This window comes from Portunus trituberculatus, chromosome 16, assembly GCF_017591435.1.
Source record: "Portunus trituberculatus isolate SZX2019 chromosome 16, ASM1759143v1, whole genome shotgun sequence".
Taxonomy (NCBI): Eukaryota; Metazoa; Arthropoda; class Malacostraca; order Decapoda; family Portunidae; genus Portunus; species Portunus trituberculatus.
This window is the reverse complement of record NC_059270.1, coordinates 6,888,716-6,913,394: the sequence shown is the minus strand read 5'-3', so window position 1 is coordinate 6,913,394 and position 24,679 is coordinate 6,888,716. Positions and strand designations below refer to the sequence as shown.

Genomic DNA, 24,679 nt, shown 5'->3' with positions numbered 1-24,679 from the left:
AACAATACGAGGCCGAGTTTGCTCAGCGGAAAAGTGGCAAGGGTTGTAGCCAGGCAGATTGCGTTGAGGGAAGGTGGCAGGGGACGAGTGCCGCGGTGGGAAAGAAACGGAATGCGAAGAAGAGGTTGAAGTAAAGGATGCGTGGAAAGAATCACAACTGGAAAGGTTGGGAAAAAATGTGGAAGAGAAAGAGGTTAAAAATTGGCTGAAAACATTGGGAGTTAGAATAGAGAGCATCGTGAGGTAAACTGTATGAGGGAGTTAACGTTCCTATGTGGACAGAAGGGAAAAGGTTGTATGGAGTAATCCCATGAGAGGATGAAAAATAAAGGTGTTGGTGGCAGTAGTGGCAGTGGTAGTGGTGGTGGTGGTGGTGGTGGTGGTGGTGGTGGTGGTGGTGGTGGCGGTGACGGCGGCGGCGGTAAAGGTGGTTACATATTTCACACCCATAAAGTGAGAGACACAAAGCTGTGGCTGTCTTGTGTAAGCCCTGCATCCACCGCTACCAGATTTACCTCTACCTCACCCACCGCCACCACCTCCATCATTGCTATCGGCAGTCCCCAGCACTGAGAGAACAACAACACACACACACACACACACACACACACACACACACACACACACACACACACACACACACACACACACACACACACACACACACACACACACACACACACACACACACACACACAATTATCAGGACTTTTAGGAGCAAAGTGCCGTCAAGTGTTGGCAACTGCAACAACATAAAAGCAATAGCAACAACGAGGTTCTGAGTGAGAATTGGTAGAAAAAAGAGGGAAAAAATCATCTTTCTTCAACTTCCCTACAGGTGGAGCCTCGCAACACTTCTTCCCAGTGACTCTGCCTCCTTTAACGAACACTGACGACGACGAGTCACGTAGGCGGAAGCACGAGGCGGCACTGGCGATCGGCAGGAACTGGAAAAGTTTCGTTTGATTTGCGAAGAAAAAACCCACCAAGACTAACTCTGGGGACTACAAATGAAGGGTTCAAACTGTACTTATCTTTTCTCCTCTACTTTCTTTTCTTGTGGTGTACATGAAAACATGGAAATTTTCAAGAGACGTAGTTGCGTGTCACTGATGTGAAGATTGAAACGCGATGAGTTACAGAGCCACTTGTGTCATGCGCGTTCAAGAGTTTATGAACACATTTAACCCTCTGACTGCTAATGATAGCTTGATACTTCTTATTTGAGTAGTCGTACTGGGTTTTTACAAGGGAAAACTATGCGCACTCAAGTATTTGGAGTGCTTAATCTTGCTTTCAGTGATACCTTTCGAAATTATAAACATATTACACACCATTTCATTAAAGTCAAGTAATAATGTCATTCAACAATGTTAATAATGTTATCATCATGAATGCAGATTATTAACTTTTAAATGTCTTCTGTGTTCTTGCCTATTCATATGTTCTTAACTTTTCCGATGTGACTCACTTTGACCAAAAACATTTCCGGCAACAAGTCATCTTACGCACTCCTCTGTATAAAGCTGTGTCCAATATCACCAATCTTTACTGCCGACATCCCTCCGTCCCTCGGGAAAGCTGTACAAATCCCGATATCTTAGAGCCGGTTCTCGGATGAAAAACAAAGTCACTGTGGTAAGTGCAATGGAGCGTGTAACCTTATAGGAAAAACAATGTATCTACTCCTATGTGTAAGTTAGTCAGTGGCAGGTGGAGTCGGCGGGTGCTCTGGCTTTGTGGTTTCAATGGCGCGGCCTGAGAAGGAGGTAAGAGGCTGCGTATGAAAGGTGGGGAAGAGGAGGTAAAATATTTAAGAGGAGTGGAAGAAAGACCTGAACAGAAATGTCGGAAAGAGAGAGAGAGAGAGAGAGAGAGAGAGAGAGAGAGAGAGAGATTATCGTAACTGTTATGATATTACTCTTAAAAGGAAGATACACAGATGTATTATAGAAAAAATATATCATAACGTAATGTTCCTCCTGATATTCTTGAGTACGAAATGTATGCACCGCTCAGAAGAAATTTATGTCTAAAAAATCACGGACATCGATCAGCGCAGTGAAGACATGTCAAGACTCCATCCCAGGCTTGTGTTATCGTGTCTGAGAGCCGTAAAGAACAGAGTGGGGAGAGATTCGTCGTACAACACTCCACCCTAAGTGCGAGGAATAACACCCGCATGCAGCTTGAAGCAAGGGGAGATTTACGTCGATGTGACCTGCTAGGATTTATGTATTATGGTTCTGAGAGGTTTTGTGCTACTTTGTCCCCTCGCGCCACGCTTGAAAAGGAAGACATCGCCACACGACAAGGAAAGATATAATCAGAGATCGTTCTTCCCAGTCCAGTATCCTCTTGCTCAGAAACATGAATGGCTCACACACTTATTTGATACGCATCCCTTCTTGGTAAGACCTTCCTTGCTGAGTAACTGGTGATGATCAGATGAAGCGATAAGCGAAGAAAAACAAGAAAATCTTGCCCTATAATGTGCCAAGGTCCATGAGAGGAAATGGTGGTGGTGGTGGTTGTGGTCATGCATATTTTATGTTTTTTCTCGAAATAAGTATTGATCAGCCGTCTCGCCGAGCTCGCCAGGGTGCGAAATTGTATTCCGCGAAAGGCACCCAACGGTCACAGGAAGGAAACCACTCGCTGCCAACACCTTTGTCTTCAAAACATTGTGGTTTGGTGCCTCAGAGTAGTAATTACAGTGAATATACTCGGCTCTTCACGCGTCACATCGGACGAGAGGCAGACAGTGTGCTGTGGTGGCTGCTGTATTATTCTTACCTCAGACTCTAAAATGTTAAAGGTAAAACTTTCATAGAGACAAAGAAAGAGTAACATTTCCTCACTCACCACTTTTGATGTCTGGTTGCTTCTTTTTCTTTTTTTTTTACATTTCAATATGTATTTTTCTGTCTGTCTGTCTGTCAGTCAATCATTCTGCATTTGTTTGTCTGTCTGTCTGTTATTTTCTTTTCTTCTCTCTCTCTCTCTCTCTCTCTCTCTCTCTCTCTCTCTCTCTCTCTCTCTCTCTCTCTCTCTCTCTCTCTCTCTCTCTCTCTCTCTCTCTCTCTCTCTCACACACACACACACACACACACACACACACACACACACACACACACACACACACACACACACACACACACACACACACACACACACACACACACACACACATTAAAAGCCACATTGGGCGTATACGTGTCGCCGCTTCCAGCCTGCCGCCACTCGCCATTTGACGCCCACGTTCCAAAGTTTGCCAATAACAAACCAGAAACTCGCGCTGTACAAACATTTTACTTGGGAGGGAAGTGAAATGCGTATCCCGTCACTTGAGTGGTAACTTAACTTTAAGACATGTAAATAGTTCCCTCTCACGCCTCGTTACCAACTGAGTATGTGTGAAATGAGTATAAACACAATATGGACCTCAAAAATATTTCATCTCAGAGGCTTTTACTTGACCTTGGAAGTCTCGCACTAGAGCATAAGGAAATAAAAAAAATGAGGAAATGAAAAAAACATTGAAGTTTGAAGGAAAAACATCACACCTATACGTGCTAATCTCTGTCTGAACCGTATCTACCTACTCCCACCTGCTTTGAGGCCGTATTCTCTCTCACCACAATTTTTTCTAAGGCCACAGAAAGGACAAGGCAGATTTTCTAGACAGTTATTATTAAACTAGAAATCTTTCCAGTCTATCACCAGAATCATAAAAATGTCCTTAAAAACAGGAGTATCTTCAGCTAGAGCCTTTGGAAAACAGTGATGGTGAGAGAGCAAAGCGTTTCAGAATATGGGCCTTATTATGTAAGTCTGTTTTTTTTTTTTTATATATATATATATATATATATACCATGTGGGCTTTTCACGGGAATTTATGGGCTAAAGGGGATACTTTTTAGGGTACCTTCTATCTCAAAGCCCACCCGTTAGGAAACCGTTGCCCTGAGTGAGGAAGCCCAACCTGCACTCAGACCGTGGACAGGATTCGAACCCGTGCGCTTGGAGACCCCTCGGACCCCAAAGCACGCATGGTTCCACTGTAAGTATATAGACCAGCTCAGAATTGCGCAGCATTTTTCTATGGACACTGAAAGGCCCCTGATACAAGGTAATTTATCATTGTCAAGGGAATACATCAATATGCAATACGAGCGTTAAATAAGTGTTGCATTTATTCTTCCGTAAGTGATGCCCGCGGTGCCTTGCCAGACGGGCCGCGACGCTGTGGCCGGAATACAAAATACAGGAAGCCTTGCATGTCCCTCGCCTCGAGTGCCATATTTTGGTAAAAGTTTTGTACAGACTAACGTAAATCCTGAGTCCGAAGTGTCCCCTCCTCTCCATCATGCCGCTACATCCTCACCCCTCCGTCACCAAGCGAAAAGTCCCTACCCCCTCCCACCACCATCCATATTTCTCTCTCTCTCTCTCTCTCTCTCTCTCTCTCTCTCTCTCTCTCTCTCTCTCTCTCTCTCTCTCTCTCTCTCTCTCTCTCTCTCTCTCTCTCTCTCTCTCCTCTCTCTCTCTCTCTCTCTCTCTCTCTCTCTCTCTCTCTCTCTCTCTCTCTCTCTCTCTGTCTCTCTACTACTACCTAAACATATGCGTACTTTCTTGCGTCTTCAACAAAAACCACACTCCTCACACCTCATCCTCGACAGCGCTCACATTTCCTTGCGTCTCATGTTCGCTCACTAGGTATTTCCTCAAAACTTCTTCCTGTCACTGCAGAGTCTTTAAAACTGCAGTGTCTCTCCCCTTGGCTTCTTTTCCCTTACCACTTCGTGCACTACCTCTCTTGCACCATTCCCGCCACCACACCATCTCCTCACTACATCATAGAGGCCTTGGTGAGCTGAGGCCGGGTTTAGACTTCCCCTGAAAGCAAATAAAAGAGGAAAGACGCCCCATCACTTTCACGGGGAGACAGGAAAAGGGGAAGATCGGTCATCCAGGGAGTGAATGGCTTATGTCGTCAGGCGAGTCATATCAACCGCTCTGTAATTATTGGGGATTAGATCAAGTGAAAAGTGTGTAATTGCTTTCTTTCATATTTTCGAAGCGTCGATCATCTTGAACAGTGAAGGATTTATTAACACTGACTTTGATGGCGGTATGGATTATGAGCTATGATATTACAGACACTTCGTTGCTGTGTTTCTCGAGTATCAGGCTACGCAGGGATAAGGTCAGGAGTCGCGTGTGATGTAGTGGAAATTAGTATCGGCGAGGAAAGCCACGGACACTGCCCAGATTTATACAGAATTGTGGTTAGAAGACATATATTCGCAATTTGCTTCTAGTCACACGATTTAAGTTTCCCTCTTGATTTAATGGCTCTTTCATCTTGGGAAGGGCATGTCCAGCGCGGCCTCGATGGTCCAAAAGGCAGCAGGGCGCCACTAACACCAGGAGGTAAGCGACGCCGTAAAGGTGACATAAAAGATAAAAATTTCGCTGGTGACTATGAGGCTTCAGATAATGGAGGGAACATCGACTTTTTGACCTCCTGTATTAAAGTAAAGTTTTCAGTTTACCTTCACCGGTAGAAAATTCCCTTTTATCTATATTTTTATCCTTGTAGTTTGAAACATTTAGACGCTATACAGAATAATGAAAAAATACTCCCTTGGTCATCAGGGCAGTATTCAGGTTGTAAGTTAGCTGGACTGTCTGTATATGTTGTGCGTCAGGGCCTCAGGGAGTGGATTGCGATGCGCCCCTCAATCCAGCCTTCCTTCCCTCATCCACAACACTCGCGTCACTGCATTCGAGTCGTCCCATCCAGCTCCACAGGCACAGCGCTCGCATACTGATTGCCTTTCCCCCTCAGCGTCTCCACGTGGCTCCAACAACCTCATCAAATTCCATCAAGAAAAGTCTCGCCATACCTGCCAGCCGCCACCTGCTGCCGTCCCCTTCAACAAATGCTCAATGGTGGCAATAATTTTCCCCCGGATGTGCACAGTCGAGCGGCGCCCCTCACACCCCCTGTTTACATTCGAATTCGTCTTTTTTTTTTTTCCCTCGCACATGTTTCTCTTTCTCTCTCTCTATCTCTTTTTTTTTCATTTCCTCGCTATGCATCATGTGTGTTTTCCCGACGTGTTCTTATCCTTCCTTGCCAGTCCCAGTAACGAGATTTATTCCTTCAGTTTTTGTTTTTTTTTTTTTTTTTGTGAACCTTGGAACCGCATTCTGCATTACCTTGCATTTCAAGTTTTCGTAAGATATTTTGTAGGTCACGTCTCTGTATGTTTCTGTCTCTCGTATCAAAACATTCTCCGGCTCGTCCAATTTTCTGTCCACGCGTCTTTCTTTGGCTGTATTTTTTGAATCCTTGCGATGAATGTGGCTTTCCCCTTCTAGTCCGCAGTTTCCCCCTCTTCTTTTATATTTTAGTATTCAAAGGTTATTTTCCTTTGTATCAGCAGTCTTTCTCCCCACCTAGTGCCGCTGTTCCTGGAGAAATGTCTTCTGGCTCTCTTTACTTCCATCACTCCATTCCCTGCATTCTTCCTCGCCCTCTTTTCTCCCACACCACCATCATGATACTCTCCTGCATCGCCCCTTCTTGCTCGCTCCCCCTTCAATCTGCATCCAAGTTGTACCGTCGCGGGGATTAGGCCGGCCAGTGCATTGTGTTAGCCGCAGCTGTTGGTGATTTGTCTGAACACAAGACGATAGGTTTCTAGTTGAGTCTTCTATTGTTGTGTCCCTGTAAAGAGCAGTGTTTCATAAATCATAACGCGTTGCATGGTCATACGTTGTTAGAGAAATATGATTTACACAAGCCGCACATTTATCATTACTGGAAGGCATGAAAGCATTGCAAGTCATTATTATATGCTCCATAAAGACATCTTGTATTGTCTTAGTTGATGCTGAAGGCACATGAATATCTAGTCTTTTTTTTTTCTCCGACTCATGCAAAATTAATGGAATATGTCAAATTACGACACTAAGAACTTCACCTCCAATCTGCAGTACGGGAGCTAATCCGCGTATACGCTCATCCTTCGCTCATCCCTCTCTGACCAAGGTGAACTCATAGGGTCTTCCTTCCAGAGTAAGAACAAATAGCCGCCTCGCTCGCTTTCCTGCCGCGCCTCGATCTCCCTTCTCCGCTGATGAACGGACTCTCCAAGGCTCATTGACTTCTAACATTTTGGCGACGCGGCGGCCTCTCCCATTCAATCTCCCTTAAAACATTCTTATTGGAGTTCTGTGGGTTTTGGTTCGTTATTCTCCTCTCCTGGTTTTGAGTCTATTCTCTCTTCTCTGTTTCTTAACTTTGCCCACTGTCAATTTTCACAGTTAATTCCGCAGTATTTTCCCCCTCTTCCTCCTCCTCCTCCTCCTCCTCCTTTGTATTTTTTTTTCTTTGTTAGTTATTCTCTTTCACTTGATTCTCTCGTGATTTGAGTTCCAGGAATATTGTTGTTGTTGTTCTTGCTCCTGTTCGTTACTTTGTGTTCATTGTCTTACTTTCATTGTGTTCGTTCTTTGGCTTTTTCATCATTGTTTTCACTTACTCTCGTCCGCCGCGGCCACAGTTCCGTAATTCAGCTTCTGACGTGACTCTCATACGCACTGTCACTCATTGCTGTTGTTTTCGTCTTTACTTTTGTTTCGCCTCCGTCTTTTTGCGGATATTCCTATTTTTTTTTTTTTAACTCTGCTCCTCCCCCTCCATGTCTTGTCTGTCTGTCCGTCTGCATTTTTCTTTCTCTCATTCTTTCTTTCTTTCTTTTTCGCGTTTTCTTCCGTTCTCGCTTTGTTTCTATTTACTTTTTCGCCTTGTTACTTTTTCTTCCTTCTTTCTGTTTGTTCACTTTTTTCATTCTCTCGTTTTCCTTTTCATATTTCTTCCTTTTCTTCGTTATTTCTATCTGTCTGTCTATCTGTCTCTCTGTCTCTCTCTCTCTCTCTCTCTCTCTCTCTCTCTCTCTCTCTCTCTCTCTCTCTCTCTCTCTCTCTCTCTCTCTCTCTCTCTCTCTCTCTCTCTCTCTTTCCTGTCACAATTCTTTTATTTTTGTATTTGCTCTAGTATTGTGCGCCACGGGATCCGGACAGGGGCTGAGTAATATATCAGGAAGGCTTAGAAATAACTCGTAATTTTCCCTTCGGTGTCCACATGCAGCGCCGCCACTGCTGCTATAAACCACCACTACCGCCGCCACTACTACCGCCACCACATCCCCCCTCCGTTAATGCGCTTTGTTCGTCCTATTTCGCCGCTTCCCTCCCACGTTAACGGGAGTGACCGTGGAGTTGATGTTTGTTTCACCTCCGAGAAAAGGTGAGTTTCAACACTGGAAATGCCTTGTTGCGTGTCAGGAAGAGCTAGTGTGTGTGTGTGTGTGTGTGTGTGTGTGTGTGTGTGTGTGTGTGTGTGTGTGTGTGTGTGTGTGTGCGAATGGGTTGTGGGCGTGAATTGTGATATACATAGGAAGATTGACACACACACACACACACACACACACACACACACACACACACACACACACACACACACACACACAGGCTTCTCTTTCTCCGGGTCCTTCGCTCAGCAGGATTTAGTAGAAGCTTCTTAACCTATCTTATGGCTCGAAATGCCGCGCTGAAATAGAGTAACTTTGTCTTGGGAGTCTCTGTTCGGGTCTGCCCACCGCCCAAAGTCTTTAAGTTGGCCACTCATCCGCCACTCGCCTCCCCACTCAAAGTTCTCCGTGAATTCGTGTTCTTGTTGCAGTTTTCGTTCTTAGTTTTCAACAATGGAATAAGTTTGTTTCTTATATAAGCACATTGTTTTCTCTCTCTCTCTCTCTCTCTCTCTCTCTCTCTCTCTCTCTCTCTCTCTCTCTCTCTCTCTCTCTCTCTCTCTCTCTCTCTCTCTCTCTCTCTCTCTCTCTGGAAACTCTTGTCTTCATTCCATCACTTGGCGTTCATTCTGCTTCCTATCCAAGCTTACGTACAGAGTTGCTTCATTGCTTTGCTTCCTCCAGTGCTCTCTCTCTCTCTCTCTCTCTCTCTCTCTCTCTCTCTCTCTCTCTCTCTCTCCAATCGTTCTGTTCCTCAATTCACACACTTAGTTTAGTTTAGCTGCTGCTGCCGTGTTTATTGGAGCAATTTAATGTATAGACACACCGTTAGGTTGAGCGTGCGTTGGAATTCATTTGCATCTGCTTCTGCGCCGACTGACGTTATTCTCTGTTTGGTATAGCAAGATGGGATTAAGTTAGGAATGTTGGTAATCGACTACTATCATGCAGAAGTCGATGAAACTGACACATGTGGGTAGTGAGGGTGTGAGGGTATTCTAAGTTGCATAGCTGGATTTTAACCTTCGTGTGTCTCTCGCATAGCTGGATTTTACCCTTCGTGTGTCTCTCTTTCTCTTCCTTTCTCTCTCTCTCTCTCTCTCTCTCTCTCTCTCTCTCTCTCTCTCTCTCTCTCTCTCTCTCTCTCTCAAAAAATCGCGATGCTAATCAGTTTTTATTATTATTTCTTTCCCGCTACATTAAAGTCACACTCAGCCTCCCTTAATATCCGTCCCGCCTCATCTTCTTTACCCTCCGTCACAGTGAAGCCTTCATTGCCACCCACTCCTTCACTCCCACACTCTCAGCCCATCACTTATCCCTACTCTTATTTCCAGACCTTGCCTCCCTCGTCCTCGCGTTTTACCTTCTTGCCTGCTCCTCTCCACGGTTGCTCTTTCCATCTTTTAGTTCTCTCTCTCTCTCTCTCTCTCTCTCTCTCTCTCTCTCTCTCTCTCTCTCTCTCTCTCTCTCTCTCTCTTTTGTCGGCAGTCTTTCCTCCAATCTCCTTTCTTTCTCTCTCTAACATTGCCACATTACCATTATTTTTTCCTGTTTTTTTTTTTTTTCCTTTTATCTCTCCACCCTCGTCCCTTTCTGCTCCCTCAAGCCTCACACTTTCATAGGTACTTTTCCTTTTCTTCTTTCCCCCCCGCCTCTTCATTCCTCTTATTGACTCAAGTTCCCCCCTTCTCCGCCCTCTCATCCTGTTGCCCGCGCCTCGGCATTCTCTCCTCCTCCTCCTCCTCCTCCTCCTCCTCCTCCTCCTCCTCCTCCTCCTCCTCCTCCTCCTCCTCCTCCTCCTTTTTCTATTTTTCTAGCTTTTTCCCACCTTTGTGTCGTTCTCTCTCTCTCTCTCTCTCTCTCTCTCTCTCTCTCTCTCTCTCTCTCTCTCTCTCTCTCTCTCTCTCTCTCTCTCTCTCTCTCTCTCTCTCTCTCTCTCTCTCTCTCTCTCTTCTTTATTCTCAGTCTTTTCCTTCCACTCTCGCCTCAATGTCTCCCACGGTTGAATGACTTGTATACATTGAGAAAAGCGGAGAGGTTTTGGAAAGAAAAAAAAAACTTGAAAATTAATTAAAATCTGCATTTGAGAGACGAATTAAAAAAAAAAAAAAAAAGAGGGCCGGAGAAGAGACGGAGGGAAGGAATACCCGACAAAGCTGGAGACGAGAGCCGTAAAAAGAAATAAAAGGGGAAAATGAAACACAAGTGAATGAGGAAATATGTGACGTGGTCGTGGTAAGAGCGGTCGTCACAGTGGAGGAGAGTGAAGGGAAACAACTATAGGGACACCAGGTAGACAATGAATTATGGGTGATATTGACGCTGCTGGCTGGTGTAATGGAGAGTGGCGGGGCGGGGGAAGGTACTAAAACTATCTGCCTCACGGGGATGACCACGTACAGAGGTGACAGGGCGGGTGAGAGAGAGAGAGAGAGAGCGCTGGATAGTCACGGTCAGTAGTTCCTGTGACGTCCCATCCGCTGCTACTATTACCCTAAATCCTCTGATCTACTGACAGTCTTATGGAATTTGATAAGTGGTAAATGTTTTCCACACCGCAGGACTAAACATTTAATAAGAAACGTTAGGCCGCCGTGGTGCAGTGGAACCATGCGTGCTTTGGGGTCCGAGGGTCTCCAAGCGTACGGGTTCGAATCCTGTCCACGGTCCGAGTGTAGGTTGGGCTTCCTCACTGGGGCAAGGGTTTCCTAGCGGATGGGCTTTGAGATAGGAGGTACCCCAAAAAGTATCCCCTTTAGCCCATAAATTCCTGTGAAAACCCCATATGGTATAAATAAAAACAGGAAAAAACAATGAAATTAAATGTTGCAAGTTACTCTAGTACAATGCTAGCTAAAGAGAGGAAACCAAGTGCATTTCTTCCTGAATTGCACACTGGTTACCGTTGTTGTCTAGTCCTTGAGTGCATTTGTTTTGGCAATTACGCGCATTGTTCTTTCTTAGACATGAGTAGAGTGGTCCTATGAGATCCTGTTATTGTGGTGTCGTCAGTTGTATCAGTGAGTTGGTCAGTCCTTAGTATTTTTAGTCCTTTGTAGTTTTAGTGATATAGAAATCGCTTATAAGATGATTACATAAGTGCCTGAAAAAATGAGCATGAGTGGTAAACAACAGGATTATCAAGATACTAGACAGTTTAGAGGCGTTATTGTACGTCTCTGCATATTGAACTCCTTTTCTACAAACGGATCAATTGAACTTCTTTTCTGCATCGCTGGAAGATTGTATTAATTCTGTTTTTTGTAGTTAAATAGTTACAAATAGTTTCGTCACTTATCCACAACAGACTACAACAATATATTAATTTGCTCCATTCTAACAAAGCACGCGATTTTTTTGAGTTATCATAAATAGACTGGTTAAAGGAAGTTATGTTTTCCAAAATATTAAAGATTCATATAGGACAACAATATAACTAGACCTGGCATTACTTTACTTAACTAATATAACCAAGCATAAACTAATCTAAGCCAGCTCAACCTAATAGCATTGAACTCTTTTATTATTATTGATTATTTATCTTTTGATTTATTTTAATTTTATCTTGGACTTATATGGACGTTAGCTACTTAGGAGAGTAGGTAGGCGGGGGCGTAACCCTTTCATTTATTTATTATTTTTCTATTATTTATTTATACCATGTGGGCTTTTCACGGGAATTTATGGGCTAAAGGGGATACTTTTGGGGTACCTCCTATCTCAAAGCCCACCCACCCTCTAGGAAACCGTTGCCCCGAGTGAGGAAGCCCAACCTACATTCAGACCGTGGACAGGATTCGAACCCGTGCGCTTGGAGACCCCTCGGACCCCAAACCACGCATGGTTCCACTGTTAACATTGAAAGCATTATGAAAAATGTAGTAAACACTAAACACGTACAGAAAAGTAATGAAAGAATAATAGAATACTTATTTTTTACCGCTTAGTGTGAAGAGGTCCAGGGAATTATGGAAAAATTACGTGTAGCAGAGACCACCAGTTTTACAGTTGGGAAAAAATACAGTGCTGGGCAGACGAACGGTGGTGATGAGTGAAGAGAGGACAGTGACTGCTTTGTGGGTATCACTGAGTGTTCCTCGTAGCACTGACTGACTGAACTGCCCACCTGCCTGTAGTAATGGCTGACACTGACTTAACACCTGTCCACTGACTTACACCCCGGTCGCCATAAATGGTCACTAACAGTATTTGCTAGCTGGCTGTAAAATATTTTGGGCCGGAAATTCTAACAAATGTACACTTTTGCTGGGCATCCACACACACACACACACACACACACACACACACACACACACACACACACACACACACACACACACACACACACACACACACACACACACACACACACACACACACACACACACACACACACACACAGAGAGAGAGAGAGAGAGAGAGAGAGAGAGAGAGAGAGAAATACCATAAATTAATGCAGTTAATTTTCTTGTATGCCCTTAAGCGAATAAGTTAATTTTCTCCTATGAATTTCTAGTTCAGATTAAGATGGAGCATGCGTTTAGTAAGAGGGAAATATGAGGGATGGATTTTAGTGTAACCTTTATTTCGAGACACGAGCAGCTGAAGCGTAACTGACCTTGGCCAAGAGCACCAAGGCTGTCTCACCCGCCACCTAACAGCAGGAGTTTGGGTTCAGAGGCTGGTTTCGACTTTCCAATCAGCAGCCAATATGCCTTCCAGTCAGGCGAGGTCAGTCGTGGCCCTCGCTCGCTGCACCTGAGGGTTAGTGTCAGGCGTCGTGTCCCTGAAGCAGATATCAGCTTACCTTGCCTTGTCGCCCACCTCAGTAGCCCGCAGCTGTGTCCAATGACCTAACTGTGACATTGTCAATAATGCTGTTTAACTCCCTAGACCACATTTCTCTCTCTCTCTCTCTCTCTCTCTCTCTCTCTCTCTCTCTCTCTCTCTCTCTCTCTCTCTCTCTCTCTCTCTCTCTCTCTCTCTCTCTCTCTCTCTCTCTCTCTCTCTCTCTCTCTCTCTCTCTCTCTCTCTCTCTCTCTCACACACACACACACACACACACACACACACACACACACACACACACACACACACACACACACACACACACACACACACACACACACACACACACACACACACACACACACACACACACACTTCATTGACATTTAGCCGCCGCGTATAATATTTTTAAGGGAGCGAATCTTTCTGGGCATAATAAATTCATAGAGGTGGCTCATCGACTATTGTCCTCAGCAAGAAAAGGACTACATGAGTGTGCGCCAATACACCTCCAGCACGGCCCCATGGAGACAATGTGAAGGTCAGACTCAGCAGACGAGGCAGTGGTGCAATGAATATGTGCGTCAACAAAGACAAGAAAAGTGAAGGAAAAACACTGCTTATCGAGAAAAGAAACGGAGGGAAAAGAAAGCCGAGAAAATCCGACTGAAGACGATAATTAGAATTGGAAAGAGAGGTGGGAGATGAAAGAGATGCAAGAGATGTGCCGCAAACGTGGATTAGAAACGAGAGAGAGAGAGAGAGAGAGATTGCTTGTAAAAGACGCTTGGAAAAAAAAATGAATGATAAATAAAAGGAAGCATATAGAAAGACGTAATTAATTGCCGACAATGACAGAGGGTGCATTCACAGGAAGTAAAAGTGGGTGGTGATAGGAAAGCTGATAAGAAGGGTGTAATGTGTATAATAAAGAGAGAAGCAAATTTTCGCGATAAAGGGACACCGGAGGAAAGCTTTAGGGATGAAGATAAAGAGTAGGAAATACACAGAGAGTAATAACGTGGCGGCGGGAAAGAGTGATGGTGATGAGCGGGGGAGGAGGCGGAGAAGTAACCAGATGTATTTTTTGACTCTCTCTCTCTCTCTCTCTCTCTCTCTCTCTCTCTCTCTCTCTCTCTCTCTCTCTCTCTCTCTCTCTCTCTCTCTCTCCTAATAATGTGGTTCCTCCCAGCATGTTTTTTTGTTTATTTTTCTCCTTGTTTGGATCAGATAGTGTATTTCAACAAACCGCTCATGAAGGTCAAAAAGTTTGTTTTAGTTCATTCTTCCTTTGTGTTCTTCAGTGAGTGTCAGAACCATATATATATATATATATTTCATAAAAAAAAACTTCTCTAACCATGAGAATTATTTTTTTTTATTTATTTATTTTTTTTTTATGACAGTTAGCCAAAGAAATTATGTGACATCTCGAGTCAACATTGGTTCACTGTCACCTCCTGCCCTTCTAACCCAAACAGTCAATAAGATGCACGATATTTGAGTTTGTGACTAATAAAAGAAAACAATACTTTCCATTCTCATTTTTTTTTTTTTATTTATACCATGTGGGCTTTTCACGGGAATTTATGGGCTAAAGGGGATACTTTTTGGGGTACCTCCTATCTCAAAGCCCACCCGCTAGAAAACCCTTGCCCCGAGTGAGGAAGCCCTACCTACACTCGGACCGTGGACAGGATTCGAACCCGTGCGCTTGGAGACCCCTCGGACCCCAAAGCACGCATGGTTCCACTACACCACGGCGGTCTTCGACATTCTAGGACACTAGTGGATAGATTAGTTGCAGTAGGTATTGCAGAAATTATTTAGGTATTACAATAGATATAGTTACCTTGATGAATGTTTTCTTATTTTTTGAGTTTTGATTATATTGGTCTGCAATGTTCATTTGAATTATCACTAATGAAAGAGAAAAAAATAATCCTTTCCCCATATTTCACATTAGAAGATTGATTAGTAGTAGTTGGTAGTAGAGGGATTTGAATATTTGAATAACTACCCTCGCAGATATATTCTTGTTTTCGAGTATTGATATTCGGTCCACGATGTTCAATAAAAGAAAAAAAAATTCTAGTTTAACATTGGCAGATACATTAGTGGTGAGTATTGGGGACACTTGTTAATCGGAATAATAATAACTGCCATTACAAATATTTTCTTTAATTTTAATTCTATGTATCCAGTGTTCATAATTTTCCTTTGCGGTGGAGAATAATTAAAAGACTATAACACTTCCGCTACTTCCACAATGATCTCTGTCTGATTACTGACTGCTACCTGTGCCTATAAATAACATTACGTGCCTGTAATTATCTAGTACGTTGCCCTTGCGTTAATGAAGACAAGGTTATTATAATGAGTCCCTTATCTTTTATCCGACACGCTAAATGAACACCACATATTTCTGTCGCATAGGGAAAAATAAGTATTGTAGAAACATAAAAGCATATGTATTACTTGCGTATTAGTGTTGCGATAAGCAACATGATTTTTATCTTAACTGTGAGGTGTGGATCGGACAGACAGACTAACTGAGTGACAGGCAGACAGCAACATAAAATTAGGTAGAAAGAGATAGAAAGGCCGAAACTGTAGCTAACTGGTGGAAGGACAAGCGTGAATCTGAAATGTTTCTTAATTTGTTGTTGAATATTTGAGCGAGATAGTTGTTACATTAAACTGTCACTTGCGCTCTTTATATTTAAGACAGAAAATTGTAGGTGTTCATTTTATCCAGGATTTCACAGAGCAGTTCCCATTTCAAATTGATCAACTGATCACATCTTAATCATTTTTATCAATTTTAAGCACAGTATATATATATATATATATATATATATATATATATATATATATATATATATATATATATATATATATATATATATATATATATATATATACCGTCATGAAAGAAAAGACTTCCGTATAAGAAGATTAAATCTGTGGGATTAAGTGATTTTGTGGTGGTGATGCGCCTCGAGTGATGTTGGTGGTGGGGAAAGATTACAAATGTTTGCTGCCTCAGCGGAAACACTGCCTCATATGTGCCTTGTTTTCGTCAATTTATTGATCTTTCTCGTCCTGCTGACTTATTTAGGCGTCAAAGATGTGCAAAGAAACATATAGTTATATCTTTCTCTCTTGATCCTTAATAGAAACAGGAGGCTTTTGTAAATAAGTTAAGCTTTCCATATAAAAGATGATCGGCGTATATCCTTATGGATCAGTCGTGTTCAAGGAATCTTATTCATAATTTTTTTTTATTTATTTATTTTATTTATTTATTTATTTATTTTTTATTTTTTGTTTCAGAGATGATCGGAGAGGTGCCAGATGTCAAAGGATCTGAGCAGATTACGTAAGTTACTTTAATCTTTTTCTCATTTGAGTTTCAGCAACATCTGTAATGCTTTGTGTTTTGTAAGGTATCAAGACATGTGGGTCATGAATTCCAATATATATTTCGGAGATTGTTTTAATCTGAGACGTCATAGTCTCGACACTTTCTCAGATTGCTCTTGTTGATCAAGGAACACAATATTTAATCGAAAGTTTTGCATTCAATACTTTAACATCGACGGTCAGTCATCAGGGGCAGGCTCTGTGCCTTGTGCTGTAGGGGTAAATAGGTTATTTATGACCTGCTAGTCATTCTTACCTGAACATGAACTTGACTGCTCGTGTGTTTCGGAACACTGAAATTCTTATTTGCTTGTTCAGTGCTTTACTTTAAAAGTGATTAGTTCGTGCTTGCTAAATTACAGCAGACTAACGTGTTGTAATATTTTTCACTGGTGTGTCAGTAGTGGCATCGTGAATTTATGTAACAAAATCGAATTAACATTTTTTTATTATTATTGTTATTGTTATTATCATTATTAGTAGTACTAGTAATAATAGTAGTAGAAGTAGCAGTAATACACTACTATTACTAGTAGTAGTAGTAGTAGTAGTAGTAGTAGTAGTAGTAGTAGTAGCACTAGTAATTGTAGTAGTAGTAGTAGTAATAATACAGTAGTAGTAGTAATGATAATAGTACAGTAGTAGTAATGGTAATAGATGTAGTAGTAGTAATAATAATAATAGTAGTAGCAGCAGTAGTAGTAGTAGTAGTAGTAGTAGTAGTAGTAGTAGTAGTAGTAGTAGTAGTAGTAGTAGTAGAAATAGTAGTAAAAATAATAAAGTCTTTATTGTACCTGAGCTAAAATGGTAGCTTACTTGTCAGGATGTAGATTAGTGTTCCTTTATCCACGTAGCCACTCCGTCTTATCTTCACATTAGACCTCCAAACTGAACTGACTCTCATCAATATACTTCTTACCTTTATGGGAACCCACTTGCCTTCTTGAGAGTTTTTATACTGTGAGTGAGTGTCATCTGGCTATGAGTATGATTATATCTCTGAATAGACTAATGATGGAATTTCGATGTACCCAATGTGTCCTCGAGGTGTTTGTGTTCTGGAGGACTAAATACGCTGGGTGGCTGACTGGCTTACGCCTCTATACTTGCCACCCTTTATTCGCGTCCCTGGCTTAAGGTGACTACCGATGTGATAATCATTGGCCTTGAGCAAATGTCACAGAGTTACGACGTCTATCATAAGTCTCAACTTTGACTATTATAGCGTGGAACTTCTAGAAATAGTCAGTTATGAGACCCTATTCCCATCATCACTTAGACCCATAGTAATAAATTAAGGTAAAAAATACGTGCCTTTTTTTCGAAAACTCATACAAATGATTGTTCCTTGGTTTTGTAAGTGGAACTGTATACTAGCTAGGTAATCTGATCTTGAAATCAACATTTTGATAACAGTGTGTGTGTGTGTGTGTGTGTGTGTGTGTGTGTGTGTGTGTGTGTGTGTGTGTGTGTGTGTGTGTGTGTGTGTGTGTGTGTGTGTGTGTGATCATCCTATGAGGCGGACAGCGGAGCCTGGTGGTGTGCTGAGGAGTGCATTGCTGGCCGTCGTGTAATTATCATGCAAATGCTGCCTCGCGCCGTTCTGAGAATTTATATCCTAGAATGGGATCTCTTTATATTTTCTGGCGAATATTTTGGAAAGAAAGTTCTCTCCTACACTTATTCAGGTTTTTTTTCATGATATTATATCATAATGGATAATATACATTATAATGATTAAAATAACTAGTAATGAATTATAATCTTTTGTCTCCTTGTCTTTCTCTCTGTAATCAGCGTTATTGAGCCAGTGGTGTCTATTCAACATCTTTTGGGATTGACATGCATACACGAAGCTTTCAAATTGTCATGCGAAAAAAAGTCACGAGTGTTTTGCTTGTCATCATAATGAAGTATAGATACATTAAACATGCTAACCTGCCATAGGAGACAAAGATACGTATATTGAAACGTTTTTGTGTATTTTAACGCAGACTGGTGGAAACTATTATCGTTTTAAAAGTTGTTTCTATAATTGTAGTGATGTTTTGTAAACATTCCTGAATCATTACTTTGAAAAATAAAAACAGTGTTGAAAACAAATAATAATCTCTTTAGTTCTCATGAAAGTTTAAAATATTTGAGAATGCATAGATCAGTTGCTGGGTGTGTTCATGATAATTGTGGTAATGATAATAACGACGACAGCGGTGCTAATGATGATGATGATGATGGTGTTGATGATAATGATGATGTTGCTGCTGCTACTGATAATGACTATTATGGTAATGCGAATATTAGTACAAAGAATTTGTTTACTGTATGAAATCACTCTTCTCCCACCAATATATATATATATATATATATATATATATATATATATATATATATATATATATATATATATATATATATATATATTTATTTATTTATTTATTTATTTATTTATTTATTTATTGTATATCCACCACTACCACCAACCCCACCACCACCACCACCACATTTCCGATAAGACAGTTTACAGCCTTTTTTTTCATGAACTAGAAGGTCACGTCGACCATCTCTTAATTCCTGGTATTATCTTGTATGATACGAAAATGGGTCCGGTATTAGTCTTTTCTAAGTTGTCTTCTAGTTTCTGCCTGACCCTTCACCACTAACTTCGCCGCGGCAACTTTTTAGGCTGTCAGACGTGTCGTAGAAAACCAACATAATCTGTTTAATCAAAGGTGTGCTCTAAAAGTAAGAACACATCATTTCACTTCAGTATTCTAACGATAACTAGCTATATTTAGAATGCGGTGTAGTCTTGTCAATCAGTACAGTTAACTTTCAAGGTTATGCCGGCAAGCTGGGAATACTTCATTAATGTGATACGAATGAAGCGAAAAAGCACCGTGACACTGCTACCGTGTTCACTCTGCCTGTGCCTCACTCTCTCACAACAGCTGCCTACTACAGTCTTTAGTGATTTTTTGACAGTCACATTAGATTCCGTATATGTTTGACCATATTAGTTAGTTATTATGAAAACAAACTAATATTCTTGTTTCTAATTTACTAATAATCTTTTACATTTGAGAGTCCAGTACCTCTCCATACGTATCAAAGAATAGCAGGAAGTCGTGACTCTGTATTCCATCATTCATAACTCACCGCACCTTCCACATCCTCAGCGCTGCCTTGTTTCCTTTCCTTCTTTCTGGCGTCGTTCCTCTTTCTCGTCCATCATGAATAATCACCCTTTCAACAACCAGAATCCACTTTATTCTCTGCATACCCACGTGCTTTTGTTCCTTTACTCTTTCTTTACTCATCACTTTTCTTTCTTGTATTTCTAATGGATATCTCCTTCCACTGCACATCAGCTTTCCATATCATTATATATATTTTTTTCCCTCCATCTTTACGGGACAAATTTTCACACAATACATTACGCTGCAAGAACACTCATTCAATAACTGTTTTGTTTCATCCTACCATAAAGTTGCTTCTCTTTCCTTTATCCATCTGACAAAAGAAACTCCCCTTTCTCTTTTTAACCCTCCGGCCCTAAGAAAACTGATCCCTCACGAAGGGTTGTTAAACCAAATATGATAAGATACTCCATTCTTTTAACACAAGTATACAGTAAGTTGCGAGTTTACGAAGTTCCATAGATTTGTTGAAAGGAATCAGAAACTCTAAATCACGTTCATGTTTGAAATTAATCATGCAAATCCTGAACGTGGGGTGAGTGACCGTAGGAGAGAGGTGAATGATGGATGGAAGTAGCGTGTGGAGGCGTCGTGTTCCAAGGACAAGTTCATTAAGCAAGACTGACGTGTGGGGGTCACAGCCAGGTGAAGTATATATAGGGAGAGCACAGAAATAACTCGTGTCATTGAAGGCTTACCGTGAGGAATTGCATGGGGACGTCTAGGAGGGTTGAAGATTGTGTGTTTTTGTGAATTGTTGCTTTGATTTACAGCCTTTGTACCTCATAGGTGAGAAGGGGATGGCTTTCTGTGTGTGTTTGTGTGTGTGTGTGTGTGTGTGTGTGTGTGTGTGTGTGTGTGTGTGTGTGTGTGTGTGTGTGTGTGTGTGTGTGTGTGTGTGTGTGTGTCTGCATGAGTGCGCATGCTTGTGAGTTCGACTTCTTGGTTAGAAGTTCCTCTTTAAAGGTCTCTAAGTCGATAAGAAAAATAAAAACGAACTGTTACATTCTGAGCTAAAGGTCCCCGAGTATGAATGAGTGAAGAGTGTAATTCATGTAGCACTTAAAAGGCAATACAAAATGTGGCTGTAAGTCTGCGGCAGGTTGTTATGGCTTGCGATGGAAAGCTATTCGGCGCATGAGGAAAATACCAGCGACAATACAAGAATAGAAGGCATTTACTGGTAATTAAAAGACAAGACAGAGAGAGAGAGAGAGAGAGAGAGAGAGAGAGAGAGAGAGAGAGAGAGAGAGAGAGAGAGAGAGAGAGAGAGAGAGTAAATAGACAGCTCGACAAAACCCATCATATCGGATTGCAAAGTTACCTAAGCTTACTCATGAGGACCAATTGCCAGGGACGTCGTTTGCCTCGAGAATAACAAGAATAAAGCTAAACATGTATCACCACCACCACCACCACCACCACCGCTGTCGCCGCCGCCGCCGCCTCCCTTACCACATTAGATGAATCCACCACAATTTGCGGGCGGCTACACATTAGTCGCCCATCCATCGTCGGACCCACACAGTTAGGGAGGCGCATCATACTTAATAACGGAGAGTGCGTGGCGTTGGCGGCAGCGTGTACGGGTTACTGTGAGCGTTTACGTATGTGTGTGTGTGTGTGTGTGTGTGTGTGTGTGTGTGTGTGTGTGTCTGTGGAAACATGATGGAAAGAGAATAATATTAGGGTTTAGAGGAAGAGTGATGGGCAGTGACCCTGAAATGTATTGGCAGATGTGAAGAGATTTACCAAAATATATCGCTGGCTAATAGAGGCTTGGAAATTATTCAGAAATATCAGTTGGAGTTTGCAGGATAACACAGGTCCATCAACGAACTATTAAGGAAAATGTATAATCAAGACATACGAAGCATTTCAGCGTGAATGAATTCGCAATAGAACCATTTCCTTTTTTTCTTTTCTTACTAAGCACTTTGTCACTATTAAAGTAACGCTGTCAGACCGGAGGAACATCGTAAATACCTTAGACTTATGGAATGTTGTTCATCACGAAATCCTTAAAAAAAAAAAAAATGGGTTATCTTGAAATGTAATAAGTATGGAAATCAATAATCAGTATAATAATAGTATTACATATTTATATTTAACGTTTATGTTTTTGGTTTGTGAGTTTGAGGTGCATAATGGTAGTTGTTAGGCTTGCATGTTCGTTAAAAGTTACAATAATTTCATCGATTTTCATTTAAATTTAATAAAGCATTATTGGTGTTGAGATCAAAATTAACACATTCGCTCTGTATCTATATTATGGTCGGTAAGATATCACTCTACAATTATTTATCTATTTCCTCGCTACATATTAATATATTCATCTACCTATCACCTCATTAGAGTATTTTTCAAAGCATGAGCGATGTACCCTCTACGCCCATGACACCGTCAAAACTCTTATCTCTAAAATTGCTCTTGAATTATTGCATTATACACTTATTCACTTATAATGCTGGCACACTCTCTACATCTTTCACGTTACTGCATCTTTACTCCAGCGTATTGTAGAGCTGGGCGAAGTCCTTTCCAAACGTCTACTTATTTACTCGTCTTTTATACAACCAAGCTTTGTTTATAACCCTCTTTTTGCTGTCGTAACCAAAATTATGAAATATGAGGGACGTCTACCGCTGGAGCTTCGTCCATTGTTGCTCTCCTAAGTGTGTGTGTGTGTGTTTGCTTGAGGGTGGGTGGGTGAGTGCGCATACTACACTTAAAAGCTCTGAGTGAGTGGTATCTGCTCCTCCACATGTTGAATTCTTAGTGGAATGTGGTCACCCCTTCAGTGAGACTCCCAGGATGAATGTATCCAATCCCGCCACGGGTTGAACCTTCCGGGCAGATGGTTCTTGGCTGTCCGGTGATCAAACATTCCTTTACTGTAGTCACGTACTGGAATGCCCACGGTGTAGTCGTATGTGTTCACCCCTTATAACCAATGAAATGCCCTGTGTGTGTGTGTGTGTGTGTGTGTGTGTGTGTGTGTGTGTGTGTGTGTGTGTGTGTGTGTGTGTGTGTGTGTGTCAACCATTCCTTCCACCCTCACAACAGTGGAGCGCCGCGGGTGACCATGTCCGGCCTTTCCACCTCCCCTCCACCTCGCTGCAGGAAATATGCTAATGAGCGTGAAAAACAGTGCCGTTAAAAGTGGCATTTTCCATTTCTGGAATGAATTTTTCACAAACATGCATAGTATAGTTAGCTGGGCATCGCAGGATGACACGGAAAAAAAAAGACAAAAAAAAAAATGTACAAGTTTTATGTTTCAACCTTTTACACATTTTCTAGCCGAGCAGATTTGTCAGTGAGAGGCAACAGCCGGCACGAGCAGGAGACTGACATTGTTTTTTATGTGGTCCGTTGGGTTGATATTCACTGATAAATAATTACTCTTTAGAGAGGCCTTTGTACTATTATGATGGCAACGAATTTGTGTGTAATTCTCAGGAAAATTAACAATAGGTCAACATATAATATGCATAATTCGGTCACACACGTGTATACTCTCTCTCTCTCTCTCTCTCTCTCTCTCTCTCTCTCTCTCTCTCTCTCTCTCTCTCTCTCTCTCTCTCTCAGGCAGCCACAAGCCACTCAATCCCAGTGTCACATGGGATAAATATGTGCCAATTACTAGTAACAGTTAATCAGCTGCAGAATCGTGCCTGCTAGCTCGGTGGTAACACGAAGGCACCATCAGTTTCGCTCCAATTTGTGTCAAAGTTCAATTAGAGTTACACAAATCACAAGGTTCGATGTGTTAAATTAGCGGGTCAGAATGCTAATGAATATCCCGCTGGTGGGTCCACTCAGCTGGAAACACACGTCCTACCCAATCTGTGCCGCGACTGGCAATCTCAGGTGGCAAGATTAATAGTTGCTTAGTTGTTTCTTCGACGTCAGTGATTCGTAATAGAAGTGCACGGTTAGAAAGGCAAGGGATTCCCAGTGTCTCGTGTCGTGTTTCACTACAAGACACGACCACTAAGTACAGGTTTGAGCGTTCCAACTTACAAGTCACTCCTCCTCCTCCTCCTCCTCCTCCTCCTCCTCCTCCTCCTCCTCCTCCTCCTTCTCCTTCTCCTTCTCCTCCTCCTCCTCCTCCTCCTCCTCCTCCTCCTGTTTCCCGCTGCGGCAATTAGTGGTGGTGCCGCACGTTTCTGCCTCATGCTACGTCCGTGATTCACTTGTCAATCAAAAGTCGTTTCATGATTTCACTTATTTATAGATGCCGTGATACTACGATAACATTATAGCAAGTTTTCACGTGTTTCCTTATTTCTTATTTTTATCGGCCTCTCCTCTCTCTGTGTCCAGTAAGAGTTAACGCCTCTGTACGGTTTTCCGTGACACTTCCTGTGTTATGAGTGGATCACGGGGACTCGGCATGCGAGGATGTGAAAAAGTTTTACTCTTAATTTATATTTCTTTACAGTGAATGGACATTTTGCAAATGCATAGGATGTAACCAGTAAAGAAAGCTACACAAACACTAAATTTTAAACTTGTAGCATCTCTTTGCAGGTCTGAGTGGCTGTGCTCGCCCACAGAGACTGTAACAAACCCATGGGTGTGAGACCTTGCACATTTGTTATTTTCATATATATATATATATATATATATATATATATATATATATATATATATATATATATATATATATATATATAGATAGATAGATAGATAGATAGATAGATAGAGAGAGAGAGAGAGAGAGAGAGAGAGAGAGAGAGAGAGAGAGAGAGAGAGAGAGAGAGAGAGAGAGAGAGAGAGAGAGAGAGAGAGAGAGAGAGAGAGAGAGAGATTTGGATACATACATAGTTCATACATACATGCATACATACATTGATGCATACATATATTTAATTTACTTATCAGTTTTTTATTGTTCATTATTTAGTTCTAAACTAGTCCAATCTGAAACAC

At 41.8% G+C, this 24,679-nt stretch overlaps 2 protein-coding genes across 2 annotated transcripts in view; one reads left to right on the top strand and one right to left on the bottom strand.

The window, feature by feature from the left end:
- Positions 1-24,679, bottom strand: part of LOC123504400 (extracellular serine/threonine protein CG31145-like) — a 159,849-nt gene that overhangs the window by 51,577 nt on the left and 83,593 nt on the right.
- Positions 16,461-24,679, top strand: part of LOC123504401 (phosphotriesterase-related protein-like) — a 116,019-nt gene continuing 107,800 nt past the window's right edge. The window contains exon 1 of the mRNA XM_045254865.1: positions 16,461-16,500. Coding sequence (XP_045110800.1) covers positions 16,476-16,500 — 25 coding nt within the window. The 5' untranslated portion in view covers positions 16,461-16,475. The remainder of the gene's footprint in view (positions 16,501-24,679) is intronic.